The 27,322-nt window shown below is 43.5% G+C and overlaps 2 protein-coding genes across 5 annotated transcripts in view; both read left to right on the top strand.

Annotated features, from left to right (window-relative positions):
• LOC123931893 (zinc finger protein 671-like) overlaps nt 1-27,264 on the top strand; it is a 49,415-nt gene extending 22,151 nt beyond the window's left edge. Inside the window, exon 5 of the transcript XR_006816316.1 lies at nt 27,234-27,264. The gene's annotated coding sequence lies outside the window, so the exon portion shown is untranslated. The remainder of the gene's footprint in view (nt 1-27,233) is intronic.
• Nucleotides 720-27,322, top strand: LOC123931882 (zinc finger protein 814-like). Of its 4 annotated transcripts, none has more exons than XM_045989537.1 (6): nt 720-938; nt 3,768-3,894; nt 21,394-22,116; nt 24,372-24,425; nt 26,692-26,776; nt 27,234-27,322. In XM_045989537.1, the coding sequence occupies exons 1-6, from the start codon at nt 906-908 to the stop codon at nt 27,235-27,237; spliced, it is 1,026 nt and encodes a 341-aa protein (XP_045845493.1). In that variant the 5' UTR covers nt 720-905; the 3' UTR covers nt 27,238-27,322. The 4 variants fall into 4 exon arrangements, with proteins under 4 accessions (XP_045845493.1, XP_045845494.1, XP_045845492.1 ...); XM_045989538.1 differs by having other exon boundaries at nt 26,692-26,746; nt 27,234-27,307; XM_045989536.1 differs by having other exon boundaries at nt 26,692-27,239.

Below are 27,322 nucleotides of genomic sequence, written 5' to 3'. Positions count from 1 at the left end.
CCTTTCCATCCCCCAAAGAAAGATGAGGGATTTTCCTAGTAAGACTCCATTTTTCCCCCAGTAAGGTGACCTCATCTAACATACTCCTTTTTTCTGTTTATGGTATTCTTGTCCTACCTTTAAAAACATTTCCCTCTCTGTAGCGCTTTGGAGCTGCCCTCTACTTGCTAGATGGGAGGCTGCCCAACTAAGGAATCGGTGGATAAAGCCAGCAGACCTTTACAATGTACTAGGCTGAATTTTTGTTGTTCAACAAAGCCTTTTTCGTATTCTTAACCAAGTCCAAAACTGACTAATGTTTCGGGGTGCAAATATCTGAGGAGCAACAACATCTATTCACCTATGCACAGACTCATTTCTTTCTGAAACGCTGTACGAAATGATACATATCGTCATTTACCTCAGTAAAAGTGTTTGAGAGCATCTGAAAGAATAGTTTTCTTTGCGAGCTGACTGAGCTTTATGGAATCTGAAAGAAGGGCTCTTCTCCGCCTTTAACAAGGAGCTAATCCTAACCCTGGGTAGGAACCTCACTTTTCAGCATCCCTCAGGGCACGTGACCGAACCTGGGGTATTCCCGGTGGAGGACGCCCTACCGGAGACCCCGAGCTCTGGGAGCCACACCACCCGGAAGAGCTTAAGTACCCAGGGCGCAGCGAGGAGCCACTGAGGGAACCGGCCGCCGTCTTTCTAGGTGTGCGTATTCGCTGGGGGCGGGACTTCCGGCCTCATCGCCGCGGGCAGGGTTGTAGCCCCAAGTTAGGTCTGTTTGTCTCCTGTTCCCGAGCGCGGGTCAGGATTGGGGTAACTGACGCTGAAGACGCGAGGAGCGGCGCCTCCTCGCCGCACACAGTTGAGCCCGGGTGTCCGCTCCCCTCCGGCCCGTTGTCGGCCCACCGAGTCCGATGGCGGCGGCCGCGCCCAGGGTCTCAGCTGAGGTAAACGCTCGTCCCCCGGGCCCTCCCCGCCGCCCCCCACCCAGACCCCGAAGACCCGAGCGCGGGGCGCCTACTCGCGGCCCTGCGGCCAGGGCCTCGGTGTCCGGGACAGGGAGGCGCGGGTGGGCGGGGGCCCGTGTGGGAGCGCGGGCGGGCAGCGTTGCGGGAGCGGACTCGGGGCTTAGGGGCCGCCGGGGCGGGGGCTGCAGGAGGCCCGCGCCCCCAACCGGGGACGGCGCGGCTGCCTTGGTTCTGTCAGGAGCAGGGTGCGGCGCGGCGGGTGAGGCCGGCGCGGTTGCTGCCTGCCGAGGCCGTGTCTGCTGGCGGTGAGGGGAGGTGGTCCAGCCCGGGTGTCAGGGGGCTTTCTCGGGCCGCAGAGAAGCGCCGCTGCCGGGGGTGAGCGCGCAGGCAGGGCGCGCGGCAGGAGGGACTCGCGGTGGTCGCTGGTAGTGGCCCGGACCGCCACCGTGTCCGCCCTGGATGTTGGAGAACCGGCTGCCGTTGCTCTGTTTTCGGAGAAGGGCTGAGGCGAATTGTGGGTGTCGCAGGGGAGAGGAGAACGGGGGGAGTGAGGGAACCCTGGGGCTTTTGGTCGGTGACGCTTGAAGAGAAAACTGCAGAGATTTTACCCGCAGAGATGTTGTTTCTGTGGGAGCGACAGGGAACAGCGTTTGGGACCGAAGAAGCCGAGTCAAAGCAGTAGCCAGTGTGAAGAGGAGGGAGGTCGTGCTTTTTAAGGGGAAAGGGGCGAAGTTGGGAAGGCTGTTACCAACTCTGAGGCGACGGGAGTAAGGTGGGAGTCGTGGCTTCCCGGTGGCTGGCTGTTGGGTGGGTGATCGGGAAAGACAGTCTTTCTGGGTTTGGGGTAATGAAGGAGTGCCCCACATAAGGCCAAGTCTGTCTTTTCCTCTTTGGTCTGCAGTTGATCACTGTGATACTGTTTGAGATCTCCCCTCAAGCCTGCAACCTCCTGATACCATTTTGTAAGATTTTCCATTGTTAGTTTTCACAGGCCCTGGTAGCAGAAAAGATGAAAGCTTCCATCAGCCGATGAAGTCAGCTGTAGGTTAACTGTCTTTGGGGATACCTAAGTTGTTTTTTGTTGTTGTTGTTGTTGTTGTTGTTGTTGTTCTTGTTTGTTTGTTTTTTAATTTGCCAGATATTCTGTTGAGAATTATAAAAGACCAAAAACATTTTTTGCAAACTGCTTTTAAACAAATGATTTGCTTTAGATTACAAATACTGTGTAAGACGATGCCTTCTTCTGCAAAACCAATAAATACAAGAACAAATTTTAAACATGTGATTTGTCCAAGATACTTGGAGGGGAAAAAAGCCCGATTTTTTTTTTTCCAGTATTGAAAAAAAAAATCAGTATTCCCTAACCTTTCAAAGAATAAGTTAAAAGAATGACACAGCTGGAGAAAAGAGAGAGACAGAGACCATCTTAAATTCCTTTAAATAGCTTCTGATAATTCTGCTGCTACCTTTCCTTTCTGGAACTCCTATCTTCTCAAAAGAGTTGAATGTAAAATATAAGTTGTTTTGACATTGTTTACAATCTCTGATGTTTCAGAGAAGTGTGATTAATGGCATCAAGTGGGCAGCTGGAGAGGAAATTTTGGGAAACTGGGGGAAAGATTCATGATGGAGAGTTTGAAAAGTGATGGCTGCTGTGTGGACCAGGGTGGAGACTTGGATCACATTTGGGAAGGGAATGCAGAGTGTCATGGCAATGCGCCTAGTAGATCAGAAGGACCTAGTAAAATATACTGAAGAGTGGTTTTCTTGTTCAACACGTGGTCGGGGTTGCTGGGCATTGTGAACACAGGTGAAGGAGAGAATGATCTGGCAGGTACATGGGCAAGCCTTTCATGGGATGATGGGACAAGAGGTAGCTAGAACACGCAGGAGTAATTTTGCCGAGAGTGAAGTTGGGCCTGCTCTTTATTCAATGATGTATGGCTTCACAGAATTTTATGAGTTTTTATGGTGCTTGGGGTGTTTCAGAGTCTTGCTGGTTGTTAAGATCTGGACAAATGTGGTCATTTGTGGTTTGCTGTGCCTGGCAGGGAGACCTTTAGTGCTGGGGTTTTCACAGAGGTTCAGTTTGGAGTGGAGCATTCTGATTGTTGAGGGACAGTATGGGTAGCACAGAAATAGAAGAGGGTCTATGAATATCCTAAGCTGACATGTGGTTGGGAGTGTGTTACTGCAGGGAGGATTAGAGGCAGGTGAGGAGGCTTCTCAACAGCATTTGAGGCTTTCCCTCAGTTGGGATCCATGGGAGTACTGGGGTGATAGCAAAACCTGTTTGTCTTTGTGACACATCCTTTGGTTGTCAAGCGACAAGGACAAGTGTGAGTCAAGGGAGAATCCTTTGGTGTGGAGCAGGAAGGTGTGGGTGTTCATCTGTGGGGTCCGAAGTCATGAGAGAGGTTCAGTCTACAAAATTATGTACACCTGGAGAGGAAGTGTGAGCTAAGGGCCTCAGGTTTGGGCCTGGTATTGAAGACTTCCCAGCAGAGCAGGGCCTATAATTGGCTGTCTTGAGGGTATGACCTGGGAGACTCCATGGGAATATCATGGCAGGGGTTTGGGACCTGCAGGGACATATTGCTTCCATGTGTCCCCTGCGTGTTATTGCTGAGCACTGAGCAGTGATCGGTGGGAAAGTGAGAGGACAGCAGCATTAGAGGCACCAGGACCTGGTATTATCTGAGGAGGGGAGCTGGACTGGCAGGGGAGACCGGGGTGGGTGTGTGGGTTGGCTGGTGGGTTCTCAGAGAGAGAGAATGCTCCGGGTTCCATGTTTTCCTTTCATGGTAGTGTGGTGTGACCTTTGAGGACGTGGCCGTGTACTTCTCCTGGAAGGAGTGGAGGCTTCTTGATGAGGCGCAGAGACGGCTGTACCACCATGTGATGCTGGAGAACTTTGCACTTGTATCGTCACTGGGTAAGGCCCTCAGCGTCCCCTTGACCTGCCCTGGACTCTGTATCCTGCGGACTCCCCTCCTCCTTTCTCCAGGGGAGGGTTTGTCCTTCTCTGGTGTGGACTGTGTTCACTGCGTGCTTCCCCAGCTTTCTGGGCAGTTGCTTTTGTTGCTGGCCCTGAGTTGTTGGTGTGCCCTTCTGTCTGCCCGCAGCCCCAGTACCCGCTGCGCTGAGCCCTGATCGGGTAAGATCGGAGGCCAGTGGTCCTGCATGGAGGCTGATGGAATGTGGCACCTTGCTTGCCCTCTCCCTGGCTGGGTCTCTGTGTTCAGATCAGTGCCATTTCTGTGGCCTGGGTTTTGAACCCTTCCTTGGGGTGATATTTCCTTGTGCCTGCCTGTGCCTGAAAATGGAGGCATGGGCATGGCCACTGTGTAGGTATACCATGGACTACTTCTCAAGACTGTCCTGTATGGTTCTTTGGGTAGTATTTACATCTCTTCTTCCACCTGCCCCCCTTCCTTCAACTTTGCTGAAATACGATTGACAAATAGAATTATATTATTGCAAGTATATTACATGATGACTGGATACACAATATGAAATTATTACCCAAATGAAGGTAATCAACACATGCATCATTTGTTAAGATTACCTTTTTCTTGTTGGTGGTGAGAAAGCTTAGTATCTATTCTCTTACCAAATTTCAAGTATACAGTACAGTATTAACAACTGTACTCAACATTAGATCCTCAGAATTTACTCATCTTATAAGTGAAAGTGTGTATCCCTGACCATCTTCCTCTGTCCCCCAGTCCTTAGCTTCTGGCATTCTAGTCTGTTTCTGGGGTTTTTATTTGTTTCCAGAGTTTCTGTATATGTGGTACCATACACTAGCTGTCTTTTCTGTGCAGTTTGACGTAGCATAGTCTTTTCTAGGTTCATCTATGTTGTGCAAGTGGCAGTTTTGCTTTCTTTTTTGTGGCTGAATATTCCTGCATGTGTGTGTCTACTAAATGTTCTTTGTCACTTTAAACACTCAGGCACACTTACTGATGTTTCCATATATTTGCTATTGTGAATAATACTTCAGTGGATATCTCTGTGTGGAGATATTTTGTGGAGATACTGATTTTGTTTCCTTGGGATACATATCTGGAAATGGCAATGGTAGATCATATGGTAGCCTTTTTTTTTAATATAAATTTTGTTAGTTAACATACAGTGTAGTAATGGTTTCTAGAGTAGAATTCCGTGATTCATCACTTACATACACATCCAGTGCTCATCACAACAAGTGTCCTCTTTAATAGCCGTCGCCCATCTAGCCCGTTGCCCACCACTTCCTGCCATCAACCTTCAGTTTGTTCTGTATCGTTAAGAGGCACTTATGGCTTGTTTCCCTGTCTCCTTTTATCTCTTCCCCACTCCTATATGTTCATCTCTTTGCTTTCCTAAATTCCACATATAAGTGAGTGAGATTATATGGTATTTGTCTATCTTTGTTTGACTTACTCAGCATAATATACTCTAGTTCCATCCACATAGTTGCAAATGGGAAGATTTCATTCTTTGTGATGGCTAATATTCCATTGTATATATGTGTGTACACACACACACACACACACCCCACATCTTCTTTATCCATTCATTAGTCAGTGGACATTTGGGCTCTCTTACTTGGTTATTGTTGGTGCTGCCCTAAACATCGGGGTGCATATACCACTTCTTACCTGTATTTTTATATCCTTTGGGTAAATAGCTAGTAGTGCAATTGCTGGATTGTAGGGTAGCTCTATTTTTAGCTTTTTGAGGAACCTCCATAGTGTTCTTCAGAGTGGCTGCACCGTTTTGCATTCCCACCAATAGTCCATGAGTGTTCCCCTTTTTCCACATCCTCGCCAATAGCTATTGTTTCCTATATTGTTTTTTTTTAATTTTTTATTTTTTTATTATTATTTTTTAAAGATTTTATTTATTTATTTGACAGAGAGAAATCACAACTAGGCAGAGAGGCAGGCAGAGAGAGAGAGAGAGAGAGGGAATCAGGCTCCCTGCTGAGCAGAGAGCCCAATGCGGGACTCGATCCCAGGACCCTGAGATCATGACCTGAGCCGAAGGCAGCGGCTCAACCTGTTTTTTTTTTGTTTGTTTGTTTTTTAATTTTTTAAAAAGATTTTATTTATTTATTTGAGAGAGAGCACAGAGGGAGAGTGAGAGGGAGAAGCAGACTCCTAGCTGAGCAGAGAGCACGACACGTGGTCAGTCCCAGAACCCCGAGGCCATGACCTGAGCTGAACACAGATACTTCACTGATTGAACCACCCAGGCGCCCCTAGACACTTTAAAAAAAAATAGGATTTTTTTTTAATTTGAGAGAGAGATAGAGATAGCGAGAGAGCAGTAGCGGGGAGGAGAGGGAGCCCACTGAGCAGGGAGCCCGATGTGGGGCTACATCCCAGGACCCTAAAATCATGATCTGAGCTGAAGGCAGATGCTTAACTGAGCCACCCAGGCGCCCCTCCTGTGTTGTTAATTTTAACCATTCTCTCAGGTGTGAAGTGGTATCATAATGGTTTTGATTTGTATTTCTCTGATGATGTTTGATGTTAAGCTTATTTTCATGTGTCTCTTAGACATCTGGATGTCTTCTTCTTCTTCTTCTTTTTTTTTTAGTTTTTTTTTTTTTTTAAGATTTTATTTATTCATTTGTCAGAGAGAATGAGCACAAGCAAGGGGAGAAGCAGGCTTCCCGCTAAGCAAGGAACCCAGTGCAGGAACTCGATCCCAAGACCCTGGCATCACAATTTGAGCTGAAGGCAGACGCTTAACTGATTGAGCCACCTAGGCGTCCCTGGATGTCTTCTTTGGAAAAATATCTATTCATGTCTTCTGCCTGATTCTTAACTGGGTTATTTGTTTTGGGATGTTGAGTTTGGTAAGTTCTTTATGGGTTTTTGATACTAAGCCTTTACCAGATATGTTGTTTGCAGATCTCTTCTTCCATTCTGTAGGCTGCCTTTTAGTTTTGTTGATTGTTTCCTTCGCTATGCAGAAGCTTTTTTCTTGGTGAAGCCCCAGTAGTTCATTTTTGCTTTTGTTTGGCTTGCATCCAGCAGCATGTTTAATAAGAAGTTGCTATAGCCAGGGTCAAAGAGGTTTCTGCCCGTGTTCTCCTCCACGATTTTGATGGTTTCCTATCTCATATTTAGGTCTTTCTTCTCTTTTTAATTTGTTTTTTTGTGTATGGTGTAAGAAAATGGTCCAGTGTCATTCTCCTGCATGTGGCTGTCCAGTTTTCACAATAGGATTTGTTGAAGGGACTGACTTTTTTCTGTTGGATATTCTTTCTTTCTTTTGGGAGATTAGTTGACCATAGAGTTGTTGGTCCATTTCTGGGTTCCGTATTGATCCATGTGTCTCTTTTGTGCCAGTGCCATGCTGTCTTGATGACTACAGCTTTGTAATATAGCTTGAAATCTGGAATTGTGATGCCTCCGGTTTTGTTTTCTTTTCAGAATTGCTTTGTCTATTTAGTGAATTTTGTGTTTCTGTATAAATTTTAGGATTATTTATTCTAGTTTTGTGAAACATGCTATTTTGATAGGGATTGCACAGAATTTGTAGATTGCTTTGAACAGTAGAGACATTTTAACAATATTTGTTCTTCCAGTCCATGAGCTTGGACTGTTTGACATTTCTTTGTGTCCTCTTCAGTTTCTTTCATGAGTGTCCTGTAGTTTATAGTTTTCAGAGTAAGATCTTTTACCTCTTTAGTTAGGTTTAATCCTGGGTATCTTACTGTTTTTGGTGCAGTTGCAAATGGGATCAATTCCTTCATTTCTTTTTCTGCTGCTTTGTTACTGGTGAAGTAACCAGTATATAGAAATGCAGTAGATTTCTGCACATCACTTTTGTATCCTGCAGCTTTGCTAAACTCATGTATTGGTTTTAGCAGTTTTTTGGTGGAGTCTTTCAGGTTCTCTACAGAGTATCATGTCATCTGCAAATAGTGAGGTTTTGACTTCTTCCTTGCCAGTTTGGATGCCTTTTATTTGTGTATTTATTTATTTTTTGGTCTTCTGATTGCTAAAGCTAAGACTTCCAGTACTATGTTTAATAGTAATGGTGAGAGTGGACATCCCTATCTTGTTCCTGACTGTAGAGGTAGAGCTTTCTGTTTTCCCCATTGAGGATGATATTAGCTGTGGGTCTTTCATATATGGCCTTTTTGGTGTTTAGGTATGTTCCCTCCATCCCTACTTTGTTGAGGGTTTTCATCAAGAAAGGATGCTGTATTGTGTTGAATGTTTTTTCTGCATCTATGAAGAACACCATATGATTCTTATCGTTTCTTTTCCTAATGTGGTGTATGACGTTGATTTGCATTGGTTGAACCATTCATAGTGGCTCAGGAAGAAATCCAACTTGATTGTGGTGAATAATTCTTTTAATGTAATGTTGGATTTGATTTGTTAGTATTTTTTTTTTTTTTAAAGATACTTATTTGAGAGAGAGAACACAAGCATAAGTGAGCTATCGGCAGAGGGAGAAGCAGGCTCCCCACTGAGTAGGGAGCCTGACACAGGGCTTGATTCCAGGATCCCCAGGATCATGACCTGACCTGAAGACAGACTCTTAACTGACTGAGCCACCCAGGCGCCTCTGATTTGCTAGGATTTTATTGAGAGTGTTTGCATTCCTGTTCATCATGATACTGGCCTATAAGTCTCCTTTTTAGTGGGGTCTTTTTCCGATTTTGGTATGAAGGTAATGCTATCTTTGTAGAATGAGTTTGGAAGTTCTCCTTCCATTTCTGTTTTTTGGAAAGGTTTGAGACCATGACCTGAGCTGAAGACAGAGGATTTAATCCACTGAGCCTCCCAGGTGCCCCTGTCCCCTCACTTTCAATCTGCAGGTGTCTTTAGTCTAAAATGAGCCTCTTCTAGGAAGCATACAGATGGATCTTGTTTTATTTTTTTTTTTTAATTTATTTGACAGAGAGAGGGAGATCACAAGTAGGTAGAGAGGCAGATAGAGAGAGGGGGAAGCAGGCTCCCCGCCAAACAGAGAGCCCAATGTGGGGCTTGATCCCAGGACCCCGAGATCATGACCTGAGCCGAAGGCAGAGGATTAACCCACTGAGCCACTCAGGCGCAGATGGATCTTGTTTTAAATCCATTCTTACGTCTTTTTATTGGGGCATTTATTGATCCCAGGGTCCTGGGATGGAGCCCCGTATTGGGCTTTCTGTTCAGTGGGGAGCCTGCTTCCCCCTCTCTCTGCCTGCCTCTCTGCCTACTTGTGATCTGTCAAATAAATAAATAAAATCTTTAAAAAAAATTTGCAGTTTGCAGTGATTATTGAATGATATAAATTTGGTGTCATGGTGTTGTCTATAGAGTTGGTGTTTTTGGTGATATTTTCTGGTCCTTTCTCGTCTTTGTTGCTTTGGGGGTTTTTGTTTGTTTTTTGGGGAGGTTTTTGTTTGTTTATTTTCCTCCACTCAAAGAATCCCCTTTAAAATTTCTTGCAGGGCTGGTTTAGTGGTTATGAACTCCTTTAGTTTTTGTTTGTCTGGGAAACTGTCTGTCCTTCTATTCTGAATGACAGCCTTGCTAGATAAAGAATTCTTGGCTGAATATTTTTCCCTTTCAGCACATTGAATAGTTCCAGGGCTTTCTGGCTTGCCAAACTTCAGTGGACACGTCTGCTGCAAACCTGATCTATCTTCCTTATAGGTTAATGACTTTTCTTTTCCCTTGCTGCTTTCAGGATTCTTTCCTTGTCTGTGTATTTTGTGAACTTAACATATAATACGCCTTGATGGTGGTCGACTTTTATTGAATTTATTTATTTTTTATAAAAATAGGTTAGGGAAGGGGAGAGGGAGAGAGACAATCTTAAGCAGCCTCCATGCCCAGCACTGAGCTCAGTGCAGGTCTAAATCTCACAACCCTGAGATCATGACCTGAGCTGAAATCAAAAGTTGGATGCTTAGTCAGCTGAGCCACCAAGGTGCCCTGGCTTTTAATTTCATGGGAGTTCTCTGTGCTCGTTGGATTTTGATGTCCATGTCCTTCCTCAGATTAGGGAAGTTTCCAGCTATAATTGGTTTGAATAAACTTTCTACCCCCTTTTCTTTTTCTTCATCTTCTGGGACTCCAATGTTATAAATGTCATCACCTTTTAATAATTTGCTGTTGAGTTCCCTAAGTCTAAGTATGCGGTCCATTACCTTTCCCTCTTCTTTTGAGCTTCATGCTTTTCCGTAATTATATCTTCTATGTCACTGATTGACTCCTCTCATTTGTCCATCCTCATTTTTATGACCTCCACTTGGGATTGCATCTTGGTTGTAGCATTTTTAATTTTGGGCTGACTAGATTTCAGTTTTTTTATCTCTGCAATAAGGAATTATCTAGTGTCTTCTATGCCATTTTCAAGCCCAGTTGGTATCCTTATAATCATTTTACATTCTAGTTCAGACATCTTAATTATATCTGTATTGATTAAATCACTGTCCATGAGTACTACCTCCATCTCCTGTTCTTTCTTTTGTGGTGAATTTCTCCATCTTGTCATTTTGTGCAGAAAAGAAAAGAAGAAAGAAAAAGGAAAAACAAAACAGTAACAACACCAAACTAGATTCCATGTTTGTTTTGGTCTGGTTGTTAAAAGAATCTAGAATCCAAATAAGAAAAAAGAATACAATGAAGGTAAATAAATAAATAAATGTAAAAAGAATCTGTATAAAAATAGAAACGCAAAAAAGTTAATAAGATAAAGAATTGAAAAAAATAAAGAAAGAATAAAGAATAAAAGTATAAAGGAGGCTAGATACTATTTTCCCCTAGAGCTGAAGCTTTTTGCAGCCCTCTATGATCTTAGCCCTCTGCTAACATCAGCCTTAAATTACTCTTTTGTCTTGTTTGAGATATAAATTTGCTTATTTGATACCTTTGCCTTAATGTAGGGCTTTATTGCTCTAAATTTCCCTATTAGAACTGCTTTTGCTGTATTCTATAAGCTTTATTATTTTGTGTTTCTGCTTTCTTTGTTTCAAGATTTTTTTTAATTGCGCCCATTTGTTTTTCATGATTGCATTGTTTAATATCCACATATTTTTGAATTTTGAGCTTTCCTCCTATTATTTATTCCTAGTTTTATACTACCATGGTCAGTAAAGATAACTGATATTATTCCTCTTAAATTTGCTACGACTGGTTTCATGATTTATAACATATGATCTTTTCTAAGAAATGTTCTATATTCCCTTGAGGAGAATATGTGTTACTCCGCAGTTGAATTGAATATTCTCTATATACCTACTGGTCCATTTGATCTAAAGTATAGTTAAAATACAAAGTATTCTTGCTTTTCTGTCTGGATAATCTACCCATTGTTGATAGGGGAATATTGAAGGTCCTCTGTTATTATATATATATTTTTAAGATTTTATTTATTTATTTGACAGAGAGAGAGATCACAGGTAGGCAGAGAGGCAGGCAGAGAGAGAGAGGGGGAAGCAGGCTCCCTGTCAAGCAGCTAGCCCCGATGCGGGGCGCGATCCTAGGACCGTCAGATCATGACCTGAGCTAAACGCAGAGGCTTAATCCACTGAGCCATCCAGGTGCCCTGAAGGCCCTCTGTTATTATTACAGTATTACCGTCTATCTGCCTTCGGATTGATAATATTTGCTTCCTGTGTTTAGGTGCTCCGTAGTTTGATGTTTGGTGCATATACACTTGTAGTTGTTACATCCTCTCAATACATTAGCTCCTTTATCCTTACGTTATGACTTTGTCTCTAAGTCTGTTTTATCTGATAAAAGTATTGCTATTTTTGCTTGCTTTTTGTATTCCATTTGCAAGAAGTACATTTTTTCCTCCCTTCACTTTTAGCCTACGTGTGTTCTTAATGCTAAAGTGAATCTAATATCCACAGCACATAGTTGGATCTTGTTTTTTGTTGTCATTGTTTTGTTTTGTTTTTATTTATTTATTTATTTTTTATTGATTTATCTGACAGACAGAGATCACAAGTAGGCAGAGGCATGCAGAGAGAGGGGAAGGGAAGCAGGCTCTCTGCTGAGCAGAGAGCAGGATGTGGGGAAGTTTTCCTTCCATTTCTGTTTTTTGAAACCGTATCAGAAGAATAGGTGTTAAATTTTCTTGAAATGTTTGATAGAATTCCCCTGGGAAGCCATCCAGGCCTGGACTTTAGTTTCTTGAGAGATTTTTGATTCCTGCTTCAATTTCCTTTGTTGGTTATGGGTCTGTTCAGTTTTCTGTTTCTTCCTGTGTCAGTTTTGGTAGTTTATACATCTCTAGGAATGTGTCTGTTTCTTTGAGATCGCCTAATTTCTTGGCATACAGTTGCTCATAGTATGTTTTTATAATTGTATTTTGTCAGTGTTGGTTGTAATCTCTCCTCTTTCATTCATAATTTTATTTATTTGGGTCCTTTCTCTTCATTTTGGTAGTGTGGCCAGGGTTTATTGATCTTACTAATTCATTTAAGGAACCAGCTCTTACTTTTGTTGATCTGTTCTACTGTTCTTTTGGTTTCTAATCTTTTATTAATTCTCTTCTGCTGGGGTTAAGCTTTATTTGCTGTTCTTTTTCTCCAGCTGTTTTAGATGTAAGGTTAGGTCGTGTATTTGAGACCTCTCTTTTTTTCTTGAGAAGGGCTTGTATTGCTCTATACTTCCCTCATAAGACTGCCTTTGCTGCATCCCAAAGGTTTTGAACCATGTGTTTTCATTTTCATTCCTTAATTTCCTGTTGACCTATTCATTCTTTAGTAGGATGCTCTTTAGCCTCACTGTATTTGAGTTCTTTCCAACTTTCTTCTTGTGATTGAGTTCAAATTTCAAAGTATTGTAGTCTAAAAATATGCAGGGAATGATCCAAACTTTAGGTAACAGTTGAGACGTCATTTGTGACCCAGTATGGATCTGTTCTGGAGAATGTTCCATGTGCAGTCGAGAAGAATGTGTATTCTATTGCTTTAGGATGGAATGTTCTGAATATATCTTTGAGGTCCATCTGGTCCAGTGTGTCATTGAAAGCCATTGTTTCCTTCTTGATCTTCTTAGATGATCTGTCCATTGCAGTGAGTGGGGTGTTAAACTACTATAATTGTATTATTATTAATATGTTTCTTTAATTTTGTTATTAATTAGTTTATATAATTGTCTGCGCCCATCTTGGGGGCATAAAATTTACAGTTGGTGGATCTTGTTGGGTAGACATTTTAATTATATTAGTAATGTCCTTCCTCATCTCTTATTACACTTTGGTTTAAACTCTAATTTGTCTGGGGGCGCTAAGCCTCTGCCTTCGGCTCAGGTCATGATTCCAGGGTCCTGGGATCAAGCCCCATATCGGGCTCCCTGCTCGGCGGGAAACCTGCTTCTCCCTCTCCCTCTCTCACTCCCCCTGCTTGTATCCCCTCTATCGCTGTGTCTCTCTCTGTCAAATAAATAAAATCTTTAAAAAAAAATAAAATCTAATTTGTCTGATATAAAGATTGTTACCCCAGCTTTCTTTTGATGTCCATTAGCATGATAAATGGTTTTCTGCCCCCTCACTTCCACTCTGGAGGTATCTTTGTGTCTAGAATGAATCTTTTGCACACAGCATATCAGTGGGTCTTGCTTTTTTATCTGATCTGGTACCCTGTGTCTTTTGATTGGGGCAGTTAGGCCACTTACCTTCAGAGTACCTATTGAAACATTAAGAGTTTAGTGCCATTTTTACCTGAATATTTACTGTTTCTACATGTTTGCTCTGTTCCTTTCTGGTCTATGTTTCTTTTGGTCTTTTTCTTCACTTAAAGGGTCCCCTTTAATATTTCTTGCAGGGCTGGTTTAATGACCACAAATTCTTTTAGTTTCTCTTCATCCTGGAAGCTCTTTATCTATCCTTCTATTCTGAATGACATCCTTGCCGGATAAAGTATTCTTGGCTGCCTGTTTTTCTCATTTAGTACCTAAATATATCATGCCAGTCCTTTCTGGCCTGCCAGGTCTCTGTACATAGGTCTGCTGCCCATCTAATGTTTCTACCCTTGAAGATTATGGACCTCTTGTCCCCAAGATGCTTGCAGGATTTTCTCTTTGTCTCTGAGGTTTGCAATCTTCACTATTAATGTGCTGAAGTGTTGACCTGTTTTTATTGATTTTGAGGGGTATTCTCCGTGTCTCCTGGACTTTGATGCCTGTTTCCTTCCCCAGATTAGATAAGTTCTCTACTATAATTTGCTCCAATATCGTTTCTGCTCTGCCCTTCTCTTTCCTCTTCTGGGATCCTAATTATTTTAATATTGTTTCACTTTATAGTATCACTTTTCTCTCCAATTCTCCTCTTGAGATCCAGTAGTTGTGTATCTTTCTTTTTCTCAGCTTCTTTATTTTCCATCATTTTGTCTTCTATATCACTAATTTTTCTGCCTCGTTTATTCTAGCAGTTAGACCCTCCTTTTTTTTTTAAGATTTTTTTTATTTGACAGAGGGAGAGAGCAAGCACAACCACAAGCAGCAGCAGGCAGAGAGGGAGGGGGAAGAAGGCTCCCACTGAGCAAGGAGCCTGATGTGGGGCTCGATCCCAGGACCCTGGGAACATGACCTGAGCTGAAGGCAGACACTTAACCAGGCACCCTTAGAACCTTCATTTTTTTTTTTAAGATTTTTATTCATTTATTTGACAGAAATCACAAGAGAGGCAGGCAGAGAGAGAGGAAGGGAAGCAGGCTCTCCGCTGAGCAGAGAGCCCAATGCGGGACTCGATCCCAGGACTCTGAGATCATGACCTGAGCTGAAGGCAGTGGCTTAACCTACTGAGACACCCAGGCACCCAGAACCTTCATTTTTTATTGAATCTCAATAGCCTTTTTGATTTTGACTTGACTAGATTTTAGTTATTTTATTTCTCCAGAAAGTATTCTCTAGTGTCTTTTATGCTTTTTTTCAAGCCCTGCTAATATCTTTATAATTGTTATTCTGAACTCTAGTTCCACATCTTACTTATATCCATACTAATTAGGTCCCTGGCTGTCAGTACTGCCTCTTGTTCTTTTTTTTTGAGGTGAGTTTTTCCATCTTGTCATTCTGTCCAGAGAAGAGTACATGAACGAGAGGACAGAATACTAAAATGACAACAACAACCCCTTAGAAATATACATTAAACAAATCAGAAGAGACCCAAAACCAAAAAATATATAAACATTTTTAAAAAGTGAAAGAGAATATAATCAGACAGGTGAGTAGAACAGAGCAGTACACTGGATCCTGTGTGTATTTTGGTCTGTTTGTTAGAAAACTAGATGGCAAGAACAAAAACCATGTATGTACAAAAATAAAATTTTAAAAAAACAGAATCAATGAAAGAATAAAATATAACTTTAAAAAACAAATTTTTAAAAAAAGATGGAAAGAATATAAACAGATAGGATAACATACACTATATCCTGGGGTGTATTTTGGTCTTTTTGTTAGAAGAAACTACATCTCAAAATTGTGAAGAAAGAAAAACTTATTATACAAAAATAAAATTAAATACATTGAAGGAATAAAATGTAACTATCAGGATGAAAATTTAAAAAGACTTAAAAAAATATAATCAGACAAGTAAAGAGAACAGAGCAAATACATTAGACTCTGTGTGTATTTTGGTATGTTTGTTAGAAGAAACTGCATCCCAAAATTGTAAAGAAAATAAAATTTATATACGAAAATAAAATTAAATACAGTGAGTGGATAGAATGTAACTCTAAGAATGAAAATAAAAAGAGACTTTTAAAAAAGAGTTGCTAAAATAAATCATTTCAAAGGAAAAAGAAAAGAAAAGTAAAATCGAAAGGCTAAGGAATGATAAGAAAAACCATGTATTTTATGTACCGTTTTCCCCTAGTGCTGGAGTTTTGCAGTTCTGTGCGATCATTAAACTTGCTGATCTGAGGGAGGGGCCTGTTGCGCTGATTCTCAGGTGTCTTTGCTTTGGGAGGAATTGCACCCTCTTGTCAGAAGGCATGGCTAAGTCAGGGGCTCTGGATTGCTCTATGTGGCTTTTGTTCCCTGAAGGCCTTCCCTGCAGCGAGAGAGGATGGCAGTGAAAATGGCGGCTGCCCAATCTCCAGACTCAGAACTGAAACCTCCTCATGCCCCCCACTTCTCAGTGCATCCTCAAGGAAAAGCAGGCAATCACTCCTGTTTCCCTGGTCTCCAGCCACACTCTGTGCTCACCCAGCCTGTGACTAAGCATTTGTGACCTTGCTCAGAGTCTCCAAACTCTGTAGACTCCTGTGGTGTGCATGCATGCTGTTCCTCCCCGTGAGAGGAAAAGGGATCTCTCCAGGGCTCTGCTGCTTCCTGAGCCCCTGCTCAGAGAGTGGTCGCCCTACTGTGTGGTGGTTCATGGTTATGGCAGCACTGAGCTGGGACCCCAGTTCTTTCTGTGACCCCCGGGAATCCTGAAACTACACTGTCCCACCTAGGATTCTACCTTGCTTGCCACCTGAGCTCCTTTCAGGCAGGGACATCCCTCACTGGAACAGCCTTCTAAACGTTCTGATTTTGTATACTTCTGATATATCACTTTCCGTTGGCCCCCTTCCAGAGGCATCCTACCCCCATGGTTTATCTTCTGATATATTACCTCAGATTCCCTTCTCCACACCTCATACCTCGCAGACAATGGTCGCTTTTCTATTTGTAGACGTGCAGCAGTTCTTTCCTTAGATCTCCAGTTGAGTTCACAGGTGTTCATAATAATTTGATAGCTATCTAGCCAAATGCCTGGGACCAGACAAATCTAAGGTCTCCTACTCCTTCGCCATCTTGGGCTCTTCCTGTTTCCCCCAGTTTTCTTAATGGGACAGTGTCACCATCTTATTTTAATGTAAATATTTAATACCAGAGGTTAAGTTAATTTTTACCAACACAGAATTTTTGCAAATATATGAAATTTCCATTTTATTGTGTAGTTTATATCATACTAGTTAAAGTCATTTCTCTACATGTATTCTCTCTCTCTTTTTAAAGATTTTATTTATTTGAGAGAAAGCATGCGTGAGCATAAGCAGAGGGGAGGGACAGAGGGAGAGGGAGAAGCAGACTCTCTGCTGAGCACAGTGCCCGATGTGGGGCTTGATTCCAGGACCCTAGTATCATGACCTGAGCCAAAACCAGATGCTTAATCCAGCTGCCCCTGTATGTATTCTAAAATAGCCACTTTGGGATGATTTCCATCACCTGTATCATAAATATAAGGACCTTGATTCTAACCAAACAGCATCTCAAATGAGTAACTTTTAGTTAGAGGATAAGAAAGTCATCAGATAGGGGTACCTGGGTGGCTCAGTGGGTTAATCCTCTGCCTTCGGTTTGGGTCATGATCTCAGGGTCCTGGGTTCGAGCCCTGCATCGGGCTCTCTGCTCAGCGGGGAGCCTGCTTCCCCCACCCTCCCTGTCTCTCTGCTTACTTGTGATCTCTGTTAAATAAATAAATAAAATCTTTAAAAAAAGAAAGTCATCAGATGATTGTAGTAGTTAATTTTCAAAGGACATTCTATTGAAATGTTTCTTCTGATGCAATAGGTGTAAGTTTGAATCCTCAGAAAACAAGGGCAATACAAGATTACAACGAACTAAACTTTTGTGGTTTAAGCCTTCCATAGTCCTAATCCTTTGACAGAAGCAAAGCAAAGCGTCTTTGCTGCAAATGAAATGGGTCTCCAGCATTTCCATCTAGTTGATCTCTCAGAGGTAGACACCTAAGACATAAAACAAATACATATACCATCTCGGTTCTGGTTGGTTGAATTGTGCCTGATGAGTTTAATACCCACCTAATCAAGTCCCAGCAGTGGAAGGTCACATAAGTCACTCTGGTAACTGGTAAGAAGAAACTTCAAAAGCACAGGCTGGTTATGCTGGTGCAGCCCTGTGGGAAGTTATTTAACACAAAGAATGAGTTGAGGGGCATCTGAGTGGCTCAGTTGGTTAAGCAACTGCCTTCAGCTCAGGTCATGATCCTGGGGTCCCACTATTGAGTCCCTGATTGGGCTCCCTGCTCAGCAGAAGCAAGTCTGCTTCTCCCTCTGATTTCTCCCCTCTCATGCTCTCTCTCTGTCAAATAAATAAATAAAATCTTTTTTTTTTTAAGATTTTATTTATTTGACAGACATCACAAGTAGGCAGAGAGGCAGGCAGAGAGAGAGAGAGAGAGGAAGCAGGCTCCCCGCCGAGCAGAGAGCCCGGTGCGGGGCTCGATCCCAGGACCCTGAGATCATGACCTGAGCCGAAGCCAGAGGCTTAACCCACTGAGCCATCCAGGCGCCCCAATAAATAAAATCTTAAAAAAAAATGAGTCAAACAGTTCTGCTACAAAGACCAGTTCATTAAGGATAGTCTGTTTAGAAAGACAGAAACATTCTTCGGTCCCATTCGTTATCTGCCATCCTACTTCTTAAGAGAGAGGTGGCATTAAGAGGATTTAGTGTTGTACAGGTATGAATTATGCTCTAGTAGTGCCACATGTCCTCGTATTTTGATGTCTTCCCAGCTGCCTGTGGTCTCATATTAGGGGCCCCATCAGTGATTGGGTGGACTGTTGCCAACTATTAATTGATTCATGTGTCACTGCTTATATCTGACTCTCCTTTTGGAGAGTGGGCACACCCGGAACTCTCCTGTATTGTGGGTATAGAGTGTGGCGTGACTGCACACTCTGCCGCTCCTCTCTGCTGATGTCTGGGACTTCTGCGGGGCAGCCCCTGTGGCATCCAGGCACCTGGATGGTGTGCCTCCAGCGTGCAACTCTCAGGTGAGTCTGCTGCTCACTCCGCTTAGCCTCATCTGACCACCAGTGACTACCCCTCACTGCATCCTTGGCAGCCCACTCTGTTCGTTTCTACGATTTCTGTATCTTTGTTGAACAGCTTATTTTGTTTATTATGTATCTTCTTTTGTTGAGTCTTCTACCTGTGTTTTTTCTTTTTTTTTTTTTTAAGATTTTATTTACTTATTTGACAGAGAGAGAGATCACAAGCAGGCAGAGCAGCAGGCAGAGAGAGAGGGGGAAGCAGAGAGCCTGATGTGGGGCTCGATCCCAGGACCCTAAGATCATGACCTGAGCCGAAACCAGAGGCTTAACCTACTTAACCACCCAGGCGCCCCAACCTGTGTTTTCTTGTGCCTCACTAAACTTTGTTAAAACAATTATTTTGATTTTTGTCTGATAGATCTCATACCTCTATTTCCTTGACTCTATTTTCTGACGAATTACTGTATTCCTTTGATGTGTTATGTTTCCTTGATTTTTTGTTTCTTACATATCTGCATTGATGTTTGCACATTTGATGGTGTGGTCGCTCCTTCCAGAGTTTGTGGTACTTTTGGTCAGGAGGGTCCTTCACCGACAGGTGCGTACAAGGGTGTCAGCTTCATGGGTTATGGCCGTTCTGGACCTGGGGAGGGCCCAACGATAAACTCTCTGGCCCCCGTCAGCACTGGCAAGGCCTCGGGAAGAGAGAGCCGGATGGCCAAGGCTGCAGTGTCCAAAGCAGCGGAGGAGACTGCTGAGGAATGCCTGGTGGCTTTTTTCCAGGAGAGTATCGTGGCAGAGTTGAGGTCGATGCAGAGTCCGAGTCTTGGGTACCCTGGGGTGGTGGCAGCGGCCCTGGCATCTGATGGGCTGGCACTCATGGAGCAGCCATAGAAGAGGGCCTGGTGTGCGGGTATTTTCAGAGTGACAGCAGTTTTGGGCCCTGGGACACTGATTACAACTCAGTCGCGTTCATTTGCTTTGTGAGTTGCAGCCACGAAGTTGGGTGTCTGTGTGTGCACGGAGACCCAGTGGCTCTGAGGCCCTGGCATCAGGCTAGCCTATCTAGAGGGTATTTCCACTCCCTTGAGTCGTCAGTGGACCCAATGCAGTCAGGGTCTGAAACGAAGATCTGGGGCCCAGGACAAGCGCAGCATTGGGGGAGGGGGCGCAGTCACGATCCTTGTCCTGGAGGTGCACAGCAGCAGCTCTGGAGCAGGGGGAAGCCGGATGCAGGAGCTTTATAGCCACTGGGTCCATGACAGTGATGCATGTTGGTCAACTCAGTGGCATAGGATGCCAGTGTACCCTGTGGGGAAGGTGGCGTGAGTCGGTTGAGCAGGTACCACAGTAGCACCTGCCTGGTGTGACTGATACAGACAGAACCAGCCCTTCTGACCCGTCACCACATCTCTGCTAATAAAGTCTCCAGCTGTCCTTTCTGCATGCTTGTGCTCTCCTTTATGCCCCACTGTGTAGTAATTGGTCTTAATTGGATTTTTGATCCCTCTGAAGCTAATGTCATTCATGGGCAGCTCTTGAATTCATTTTTGGTGGGGTGAAGGAAGGTATCTCCACTTCTACCATTCTGCTGACATCAGTCATATAGGGTGCTTGTCTGGGTCCTTTGTATCCTGAGTAGCTCTGGGACAGTGCTGGCCATCCACTTAGCCTGTTTTCCTCCAGTATTTCTTTCCTTTCCTTCCCATTCCTTCCTTTTCCTTTTCTTGCCCTTTCTTTCCTTTTTTTTTTTTTCTTCCCTTTCCTTTTTATTTTTCTTAAGTAGGCTCCACACCCAGCACAGAGCCCAACACAGAGCTTGACCTGATAACCCTGCGACCAAGACCTAAGCTGTGATCAGGGGTTAGATGGCCAACAGAGCCACCCAGGCTCCCTTTCCTATAGTATTTCTATCCTCCTGGTACCCTGTAGTTGCTCAGGAAGGCTTACAGGGAAGAGTCCTTTGTGTGTCATAGCATGGACATGCTCCAGCATGACCAGGTGGGCTCACAGGCACAGGGCCCTGTTTCTCGTGAATGGCAGCTGGGAAAGGTGTGATATCAGCTCTGTGTTCATATCATACTGGGCACCTTTGTTTGTTCAGCCAGAGTCTGGTGTGATTGCCAGTGGCCACACCCCGTTTCTGTCTTTCCTTCTTCACTGTTAACAATTTGTGGACTTCTGGGATCTACTCCTTTGGTAATTCCATGACTTGCAGTGTGGGGGTAATCGGAGCTTCTCAGGCCTCTACGTCTCACCCATTTCTCCCAGTGCTCTTTCCTTTCTGTGTACCCCAGCATCCATGCTTGGCCACTTTGCCATGAGATGTTGACATATGCTTAAATTGACCTTGAACAGCAGCAAATTTCTTGTAAGTAGATTTTCCCACAGTCTTCTACTCAGCCAAGAAACAAGCCAACATGAAGCTGTGGACAGAGAATAAGTTGTAGATCCTGGCTCTCTCCCTTGTGTCATACCTTAGTTTTGTATTTTTCTGGCTAGTGCACTTGCCACGATACCTTGACTTTAGGGGCCCAGGAGTGCTCAGCGGCCACTCCTTCAACTGTGTTCCATCTCTGGTGTCTTGAAAAGCCTGTCATACATTCATGCCCAGATGAGACAGATGCGTGTGTGATGGGCTCACCCCACACTACAGCCAGCACGTGTTTCACCAGCGTTTCTCTGCCTTCAGGTTGCTGCTGTGGAGCAGAGGATGAGGAGGCTCCCTTTGCACAGAGCGCTTCTGTAGGCGTGTCCCAGACCGGGACGCCCAGGGCCACTTTGTCTTCCCGGAAGACCCACCCCTGTGAGGTGTGTGGTCCCGTCTTGAGAGACATTTTCCACTTGGCTGAGCTCCAGGGGAAAGAAAACAGCCAGAAACGGTTGAGGTGTGGGGCCTGCAGGAAACGATTCTCTTTCGGTGTGAAGTTGGAGCAGCAGCAGCAGCAGCAGGAGCAGCCCGCGGGAGCAAAACCATTCAGAAGCCATGTGGACAGGGCCTCTGCTGTCAAGAGCTGGGGATTCGATGTTTTGGGAAAGCCCTTTCCCTGTGGAGACGTTGAGAAGGGCTTGCTGTCTGGCTCGGGGCATCTGGGGCAAGAAGCCACTTGTACTGGGGAGAAGCCACACACGATCCCCCAGTGCAGGGCAACGTTACAACGCGGAAGCAGTCGTGGTGCTTGGGGAGGATGCAAGAACACCTTTGGTCCCAAACACACAGATACATGGGACCAGGGTGTCCACCTTGGAGGACAGTCCTTTGTGCGCAGTGAATGTGGGAAATCTTTCAGCACTCATACTGCTCTCCATTATCATCACAGAGTTCACACTGGAGAAAGGCCTCATGAGTGCAGTGAATGTGGCAAGTCCTTTACCCGAAGACATAGACTCAACATGCATCTAAAGGTTCACTCAGGTGAAAGGCCTTATGAGTGTAAAGAATGTGGGAAATCTTTTATTTGTAGGTATGAACTCCAGTATCATTATAGAAGTCACTCTGGAGAAAAACCTTTTGAGTGCAGTGAATGTGGGAAGTCTTTTACCTATCGCTCTGCCCTTAGTTATCATCAGAGATCCCACCAAGGAGAAAGGCCTTATGAATGCAGTGAATGTGGGAAATCTTTCACTTCTAGCTCTGCACTCAGGTATCATCACGGAGGTCACACAGGAGAAAGGCCTTACAAATGCAGTGAATGTGGGAAATCCTTTCGACAAAAACATTCCCTCTCAATACACCAGAAAACTCATAGTAGAGGAAACCCTTACAAATGCAACAAATGTGGGAAATCTTTTTCTTGTAGTTCTAGTTTCCATTATCATGAGAGAATTCACACAGGAGAGAGGCCTTACGAATGCAGTGAGTGTGGAAAATCTTTTATAAGTAGTACTGCCCTCCATTATCATCAGAGAGTTCACACTGGAGAAAGGCCTCATGAGTGCAGTGAATGTGGGAAATCTTTCAGCACTCATAGTGCTCTTCAGTATCATCGCAGAGTTCACACTGGAGAAAGGCCTCATGAGTGTAGTAAATGTGGCAAGTCCTTCACCCGAAGAAATAGCCTCAATATGCACCTAAGGGTTCATTCAGGTGAAAGGTTTTATGAGTGTAAAGAATGTGGGAAATCTTTTATTTGTAGGTATGAACTACAGTATCATTATAGAGTTCATTCTGGAGAAAAACCTTTTGAGTGCAGTGAATGTGGGAAGTCTTTTACCTCTCGCTCTGCCCTTAGTTATCATCAGAGATCCCACCGAGGAGAAAGGCCTTATGAATGCAGTGAATGTGGGAAATCTTTCACTTCTAGCTCTGCACTTAGGTATCATCACAGAGGCCACACAGGAGAAAGGCCTTACAAATGCAGTGAATGTGGGAAATCCTTTCGACAAAAACATTCCCTCTCAATACACCAGAGAATTCATAATGGAGGAAACCCTTACAAATGCAACAAATGTGGGAAATCTTTTATTTTTAGTTCCAGCTTCCATTATCATCAGAGAATTCACACAGGAGAGAGGCCTTATGAATGCAGTGAGTGTGGAAAATCTTTTATAAGTAGTACTGCCCTCCATTATCATCAGAGAGTTCACACTGGAGAAAGGCCTCATGAGTGCAGTGAATGTGGGAAATCTTTTATCACTCGTACTGCTCTCTCTTACCATCACAGGGTTCACACTGGAGAACGACCTTATGAGTGCAGTGAATGTGGGAAATCGTTTAGGGGAAAATCTAACCTCTCTCAACATTGGAGAGTTCACACTAGAGAAAGGCATGGTTCTGTAATGAATATGCAATTTCCTTATTCAGCATAATGCCACTGGTGAAAACTCTTTGAGGAGCCGTTTGCCTGATTTGAATCTTTTACGGTAGGGAAATTCCTTAAATTTATGTTGGAAGTATGTGTGGCCATGTCGCATTTTCTAAATTGTCCAGAGAGCTCTCTAGATTTATGTAACTGACAGTTCTGTGACCCTTTCACCTCTGCCAACTTGTAGGTCCGCACAGTGCCCATCAATCCTCACCCCAGTGTACTCAGAGAAGCTGACCTCTGTTCTCATGAACTGGAACAGATTAGCAGTAACTTGAGGTCTTTTTGGGGTCAGCTTTCCCTCCTCCTTGAATACCTTCATGTCATGGACTTGCATCAGTGATGACCCAGAGAACATCGTGAGTTTGGCCGGCAGCTTAGAGAATGGCTACCTTTTTTCAGGAACATGTTGGTCGCATGTGATACTTGTGATGAGTTTTTCCAGCTTCCAAGTCACAAACTGGAGAACTGTCTTCTCCACATTGATTTGGATAAAATGATAATCAAGGTCTTACTGTTTAAGTCTTTAATCATGAATGTTCTACTTACTGTGTGGAGTAGTTTATAAACAGATTTGGGCTTAACAAGCATCAAATGGTGAACTTCTAAGAGTCTCAATCTAGCTGTGCTTGAGGAGGAAGTGGAGGATGACAGGAAATAGCTTGCCAGTTTTGTTTTGTTTTGTTCTTTTTAAGTAAACTCTATGTCCAACTTGGGGCTCAAACTCAAAACCCCAAGATCAAGAATCAAGCTCTACTGAGCCAGCCAGGAGTGCCAGTAGCCTGCCAGTTTGGACTAAATTTGCATTGATGCTGCCTCACAGCCTCCTAGCAAAAACTGCGGGGCTTTCTGGTTTTCGTTTCAGGTCTGGACGACGTGTGTTTGAGGAGCCTCAGTGATGAGCCCCAGGAGGGAGCAGGTGTGAGACTCTTAGTGCTTCTGCCAGTGACATGAATTTCTTCCCTTACTCGAAGGGGTTCTCACAGGGGATGTCAGCACTGTTGAGGGCTTATTAATCCCAGCTTTACAAGCAGCCATGTGCCCTGATGTCCACAACCCACTGGGCTCACGTCACTGGTTGAAAAACCACAGTGGGAAGGAGAAACCATAATTGGTACAGAAACACTTAACAGGAAGAGGAGGAGGCTGCAGCCAACTGGATGGAATGTGCCTCTTCTAGAAATGGATCCAGACAAGTTTCTGTGACAGTGACTGTAGGATCAGTGTGTACAAATCTCAGGACCTCCGGGCATATTTATCTTGTGTAGGTAAAGTCACTGTCAGAGAAAATAACTGAAAGCTATTGGTGATCCTTTTAGCCCGTGTTCTCCGTGTCCAGGCCAGTACTACAGAGAGGAATACAAGAGAGTAAAAGGGGTGGGGGGAGTCAGTAGTTTGTTGATGTGGCCCTTAAGATCCAGACAGTGTTCCTGTTAACACCAGCGGAACCATCCTTCACTGCTGCCTGTGTCTGCAGACACTGAGGTAAGACTGACGCCCAGAGGACATGGAACAGGGTGGTACTGTCAGCATAAGGTTGCCAAACCTATTTTTATTTTGAGCCAATTTTTAAAACTATATTAAGGTTTAAATTACAGATGCTAATAAACTGCATATATTTAAGAGTGTACAATCGATAAGTTTTGACAAGGATATGAATCGCTGCCACATCATAATCCTGATAATGACCATATATGTTATGCTTTATTTACCTCTTGCCTACTACAATCTCTCCTTACCGTACCCACCTCTCCCGGAACCACTGTACTTTATTTTACAATGGGAACTATCCACCTTTTGTTATTTATATGTTTGGAATTAAGCTGTTTACTCTTCCCTACCCTCTGTGATTTCCTTTCATCAGTGATGTTCTACAAATAGCTCACTTTTGTGTCTAGATAACACCCTTATGTTGGCACATGCTGCTGTTACTTTATTCATCTTTTTTATGGGCACTTAAGTTATTTCTAGATTTTGCCTGTTGAAAATAAAGGAGTCAAAAACATTAGTGTCGGGGTGCCTGGGTGGCTCAGTGGATTAAGCCGCTGCCTTCGGCTCAGGTCATGATCTCGGGGTCCTGGGATCGAGCCCCGCATCGGGCTCTCTGCTCCGCAGGGAGCCTGCTTCCTCCTCTCTCTCTGCCTGCCTCTCTGCCTACTTGTGATCTCTCTCTCTCTCTGTCAAATAAATAAAATAAAATCTTTAAAAAAAAAAAAAAAAAAACATTAGTGTCAATACTTTTATAGAGATGTAAGCTGTTTTTATTTTTGTCAATAACTTAATGTTCAGTACCTGAGTCACAGGACAGGTGAATATTAACTTCTGAAAAAACTGCTGCACTGCAATCAAAATGATTGTTCACTTTTGCATTTGCATCAGCAGTGGATGAAAAGTCCACTTCTTCTGCAACCCTGCCAATACTCGATGTGGCCATCCTTTAATTTTGCCCAATGTAATAACTGTGTAGTATAGTTTTAATTGCATTTCCTGAAGGATTCAGGATCTTGAGCATTTTTTATGTCTTACTTGCCAGTTGGAAATCTTTTGTATTTCTTTTCCATTAACATCATTTTCCTATTTTCTTGTATGTGAGTTATAGTTATTTTCCTTTTCATTTACAAATAAGACAGTAAAACAAAGACATGTTTAAAGGAAAACCACAAGCTTGGAATGGAGTCACTTTGCTACCACTGTATCACCAAACCGGGACTTGATAGCTAATGTGATTGCAATTTTTCACTTTTCCTCAGTCAACCTAAAGTTTCCTGGTCCCAGTGGTGAGGTAATCCTCCTAAGAAGTCTCCATTTTCCCCCAAAAGGAGGTGACTTTGCCCAAATAATCTTTTTTGTTTTCATGACGTCCTTGTCCTGCTTGTCCTGCCTTTAAAACTTTTCTGGCCCTTTGATTCCCTTTCTATTTGTTAGATGGGATGCTGTTCAATTCATAATTGTTCAGTAGAAACAATCTGATCTTCAGATTTACTAAGTTGAGTATTTTATTTATTTATTTAAATGCAATTAGCCAAAACTAATATAGCACATTAGTTTTGGTGTAGAGTTCAAGAGTATTGTTTTTCAGTAGCTGTATGTTGGAGTTGTCCTGGGTTTTAAATAGGTTGATAATCATTTTTCTATATGGAATAACTGTTCTGAATACTGGAAGACTATTCATTATTTTTCCTCAGATACTTTTGTGTCCTGGACTGTCATGACCAAAAACCACACATGTTTAAGTTTAGGGTACGTTCTTACCATCATGTCGGGACTTTGGTACGTGCAGAATTCAGAAATGCAAAAAATCCAGCCCCACTTTATAGTATTTGCCTATTTACAAACTAAATTCTTCCATGGTGAGAGTGGATGTGCTGAGAAAGCGCTGAAAAACCACTTGGGCGGTTGGAGGAAAACTAAACCTTGGCGTGTGCAGGAGATGTGACAACGCCAGGCAGACAGCAGCTGTGGGGGCTGGGAGCTGGCTGGAGGTCTGCAGGAGCCTCACAAGCAGAAGACGTTAATCCTGACAGGCCAGAGGGGAGGGACGTCCCTGAACACCCTGACTGATGACTGGTGATCTGTCTGGACGGTCTCACCTGAGAGCGACAAGGTTTTCGTGTCCACATGCTGAGTTCAGAGTCGCATCCTCCCATCCCAACCAGTACACTGTAAGAAATTCTCACCGTGGAACGCCAGCCTCCAAGTGATTTAATTCCGTCTCTTTCTGTAATAGCTGACTGCGGATCCCCAGAGTCGACCTTCCGTGCATCTCGCCGCCAATCTGGGATGTGTTTCCGGACAGCGGTCTCACGGAGAAGCCAG

This window comes from Meles meles, chromosome 19 (assembly GCF_922984935.1).
Source record: "Meles meles chromosome 19, mMelMel3.1 paternal haplotype, whole genome shotgun sequence".
NCBI lineage: Eukaryota > Metazoa > Chordata > Mammalia > Carnivora > Mustelidae > Meles > Meles meles.
This window is presented reverse-complemented; position numbering and strand designations above follow the sequence as displayed.

What these genes read in the sequence shown, in the direction of transcription:
- LOC123931882 (XM_045989535.1), top strand. Translation starts at nt 3,861, where the DNA reads ATGCTGGAGAACTTTGCACTTGTATCGTCACTGG. An exon ending in TGCACTTGTATCGTCACTGG is followed by an intron (nt 3,895 to 21,393) that starts GTAAGGCCCTCA and finishes CTCTGCCTTCAG; the next exon opens with GTTGCTGCTGTGGAGCAGAG.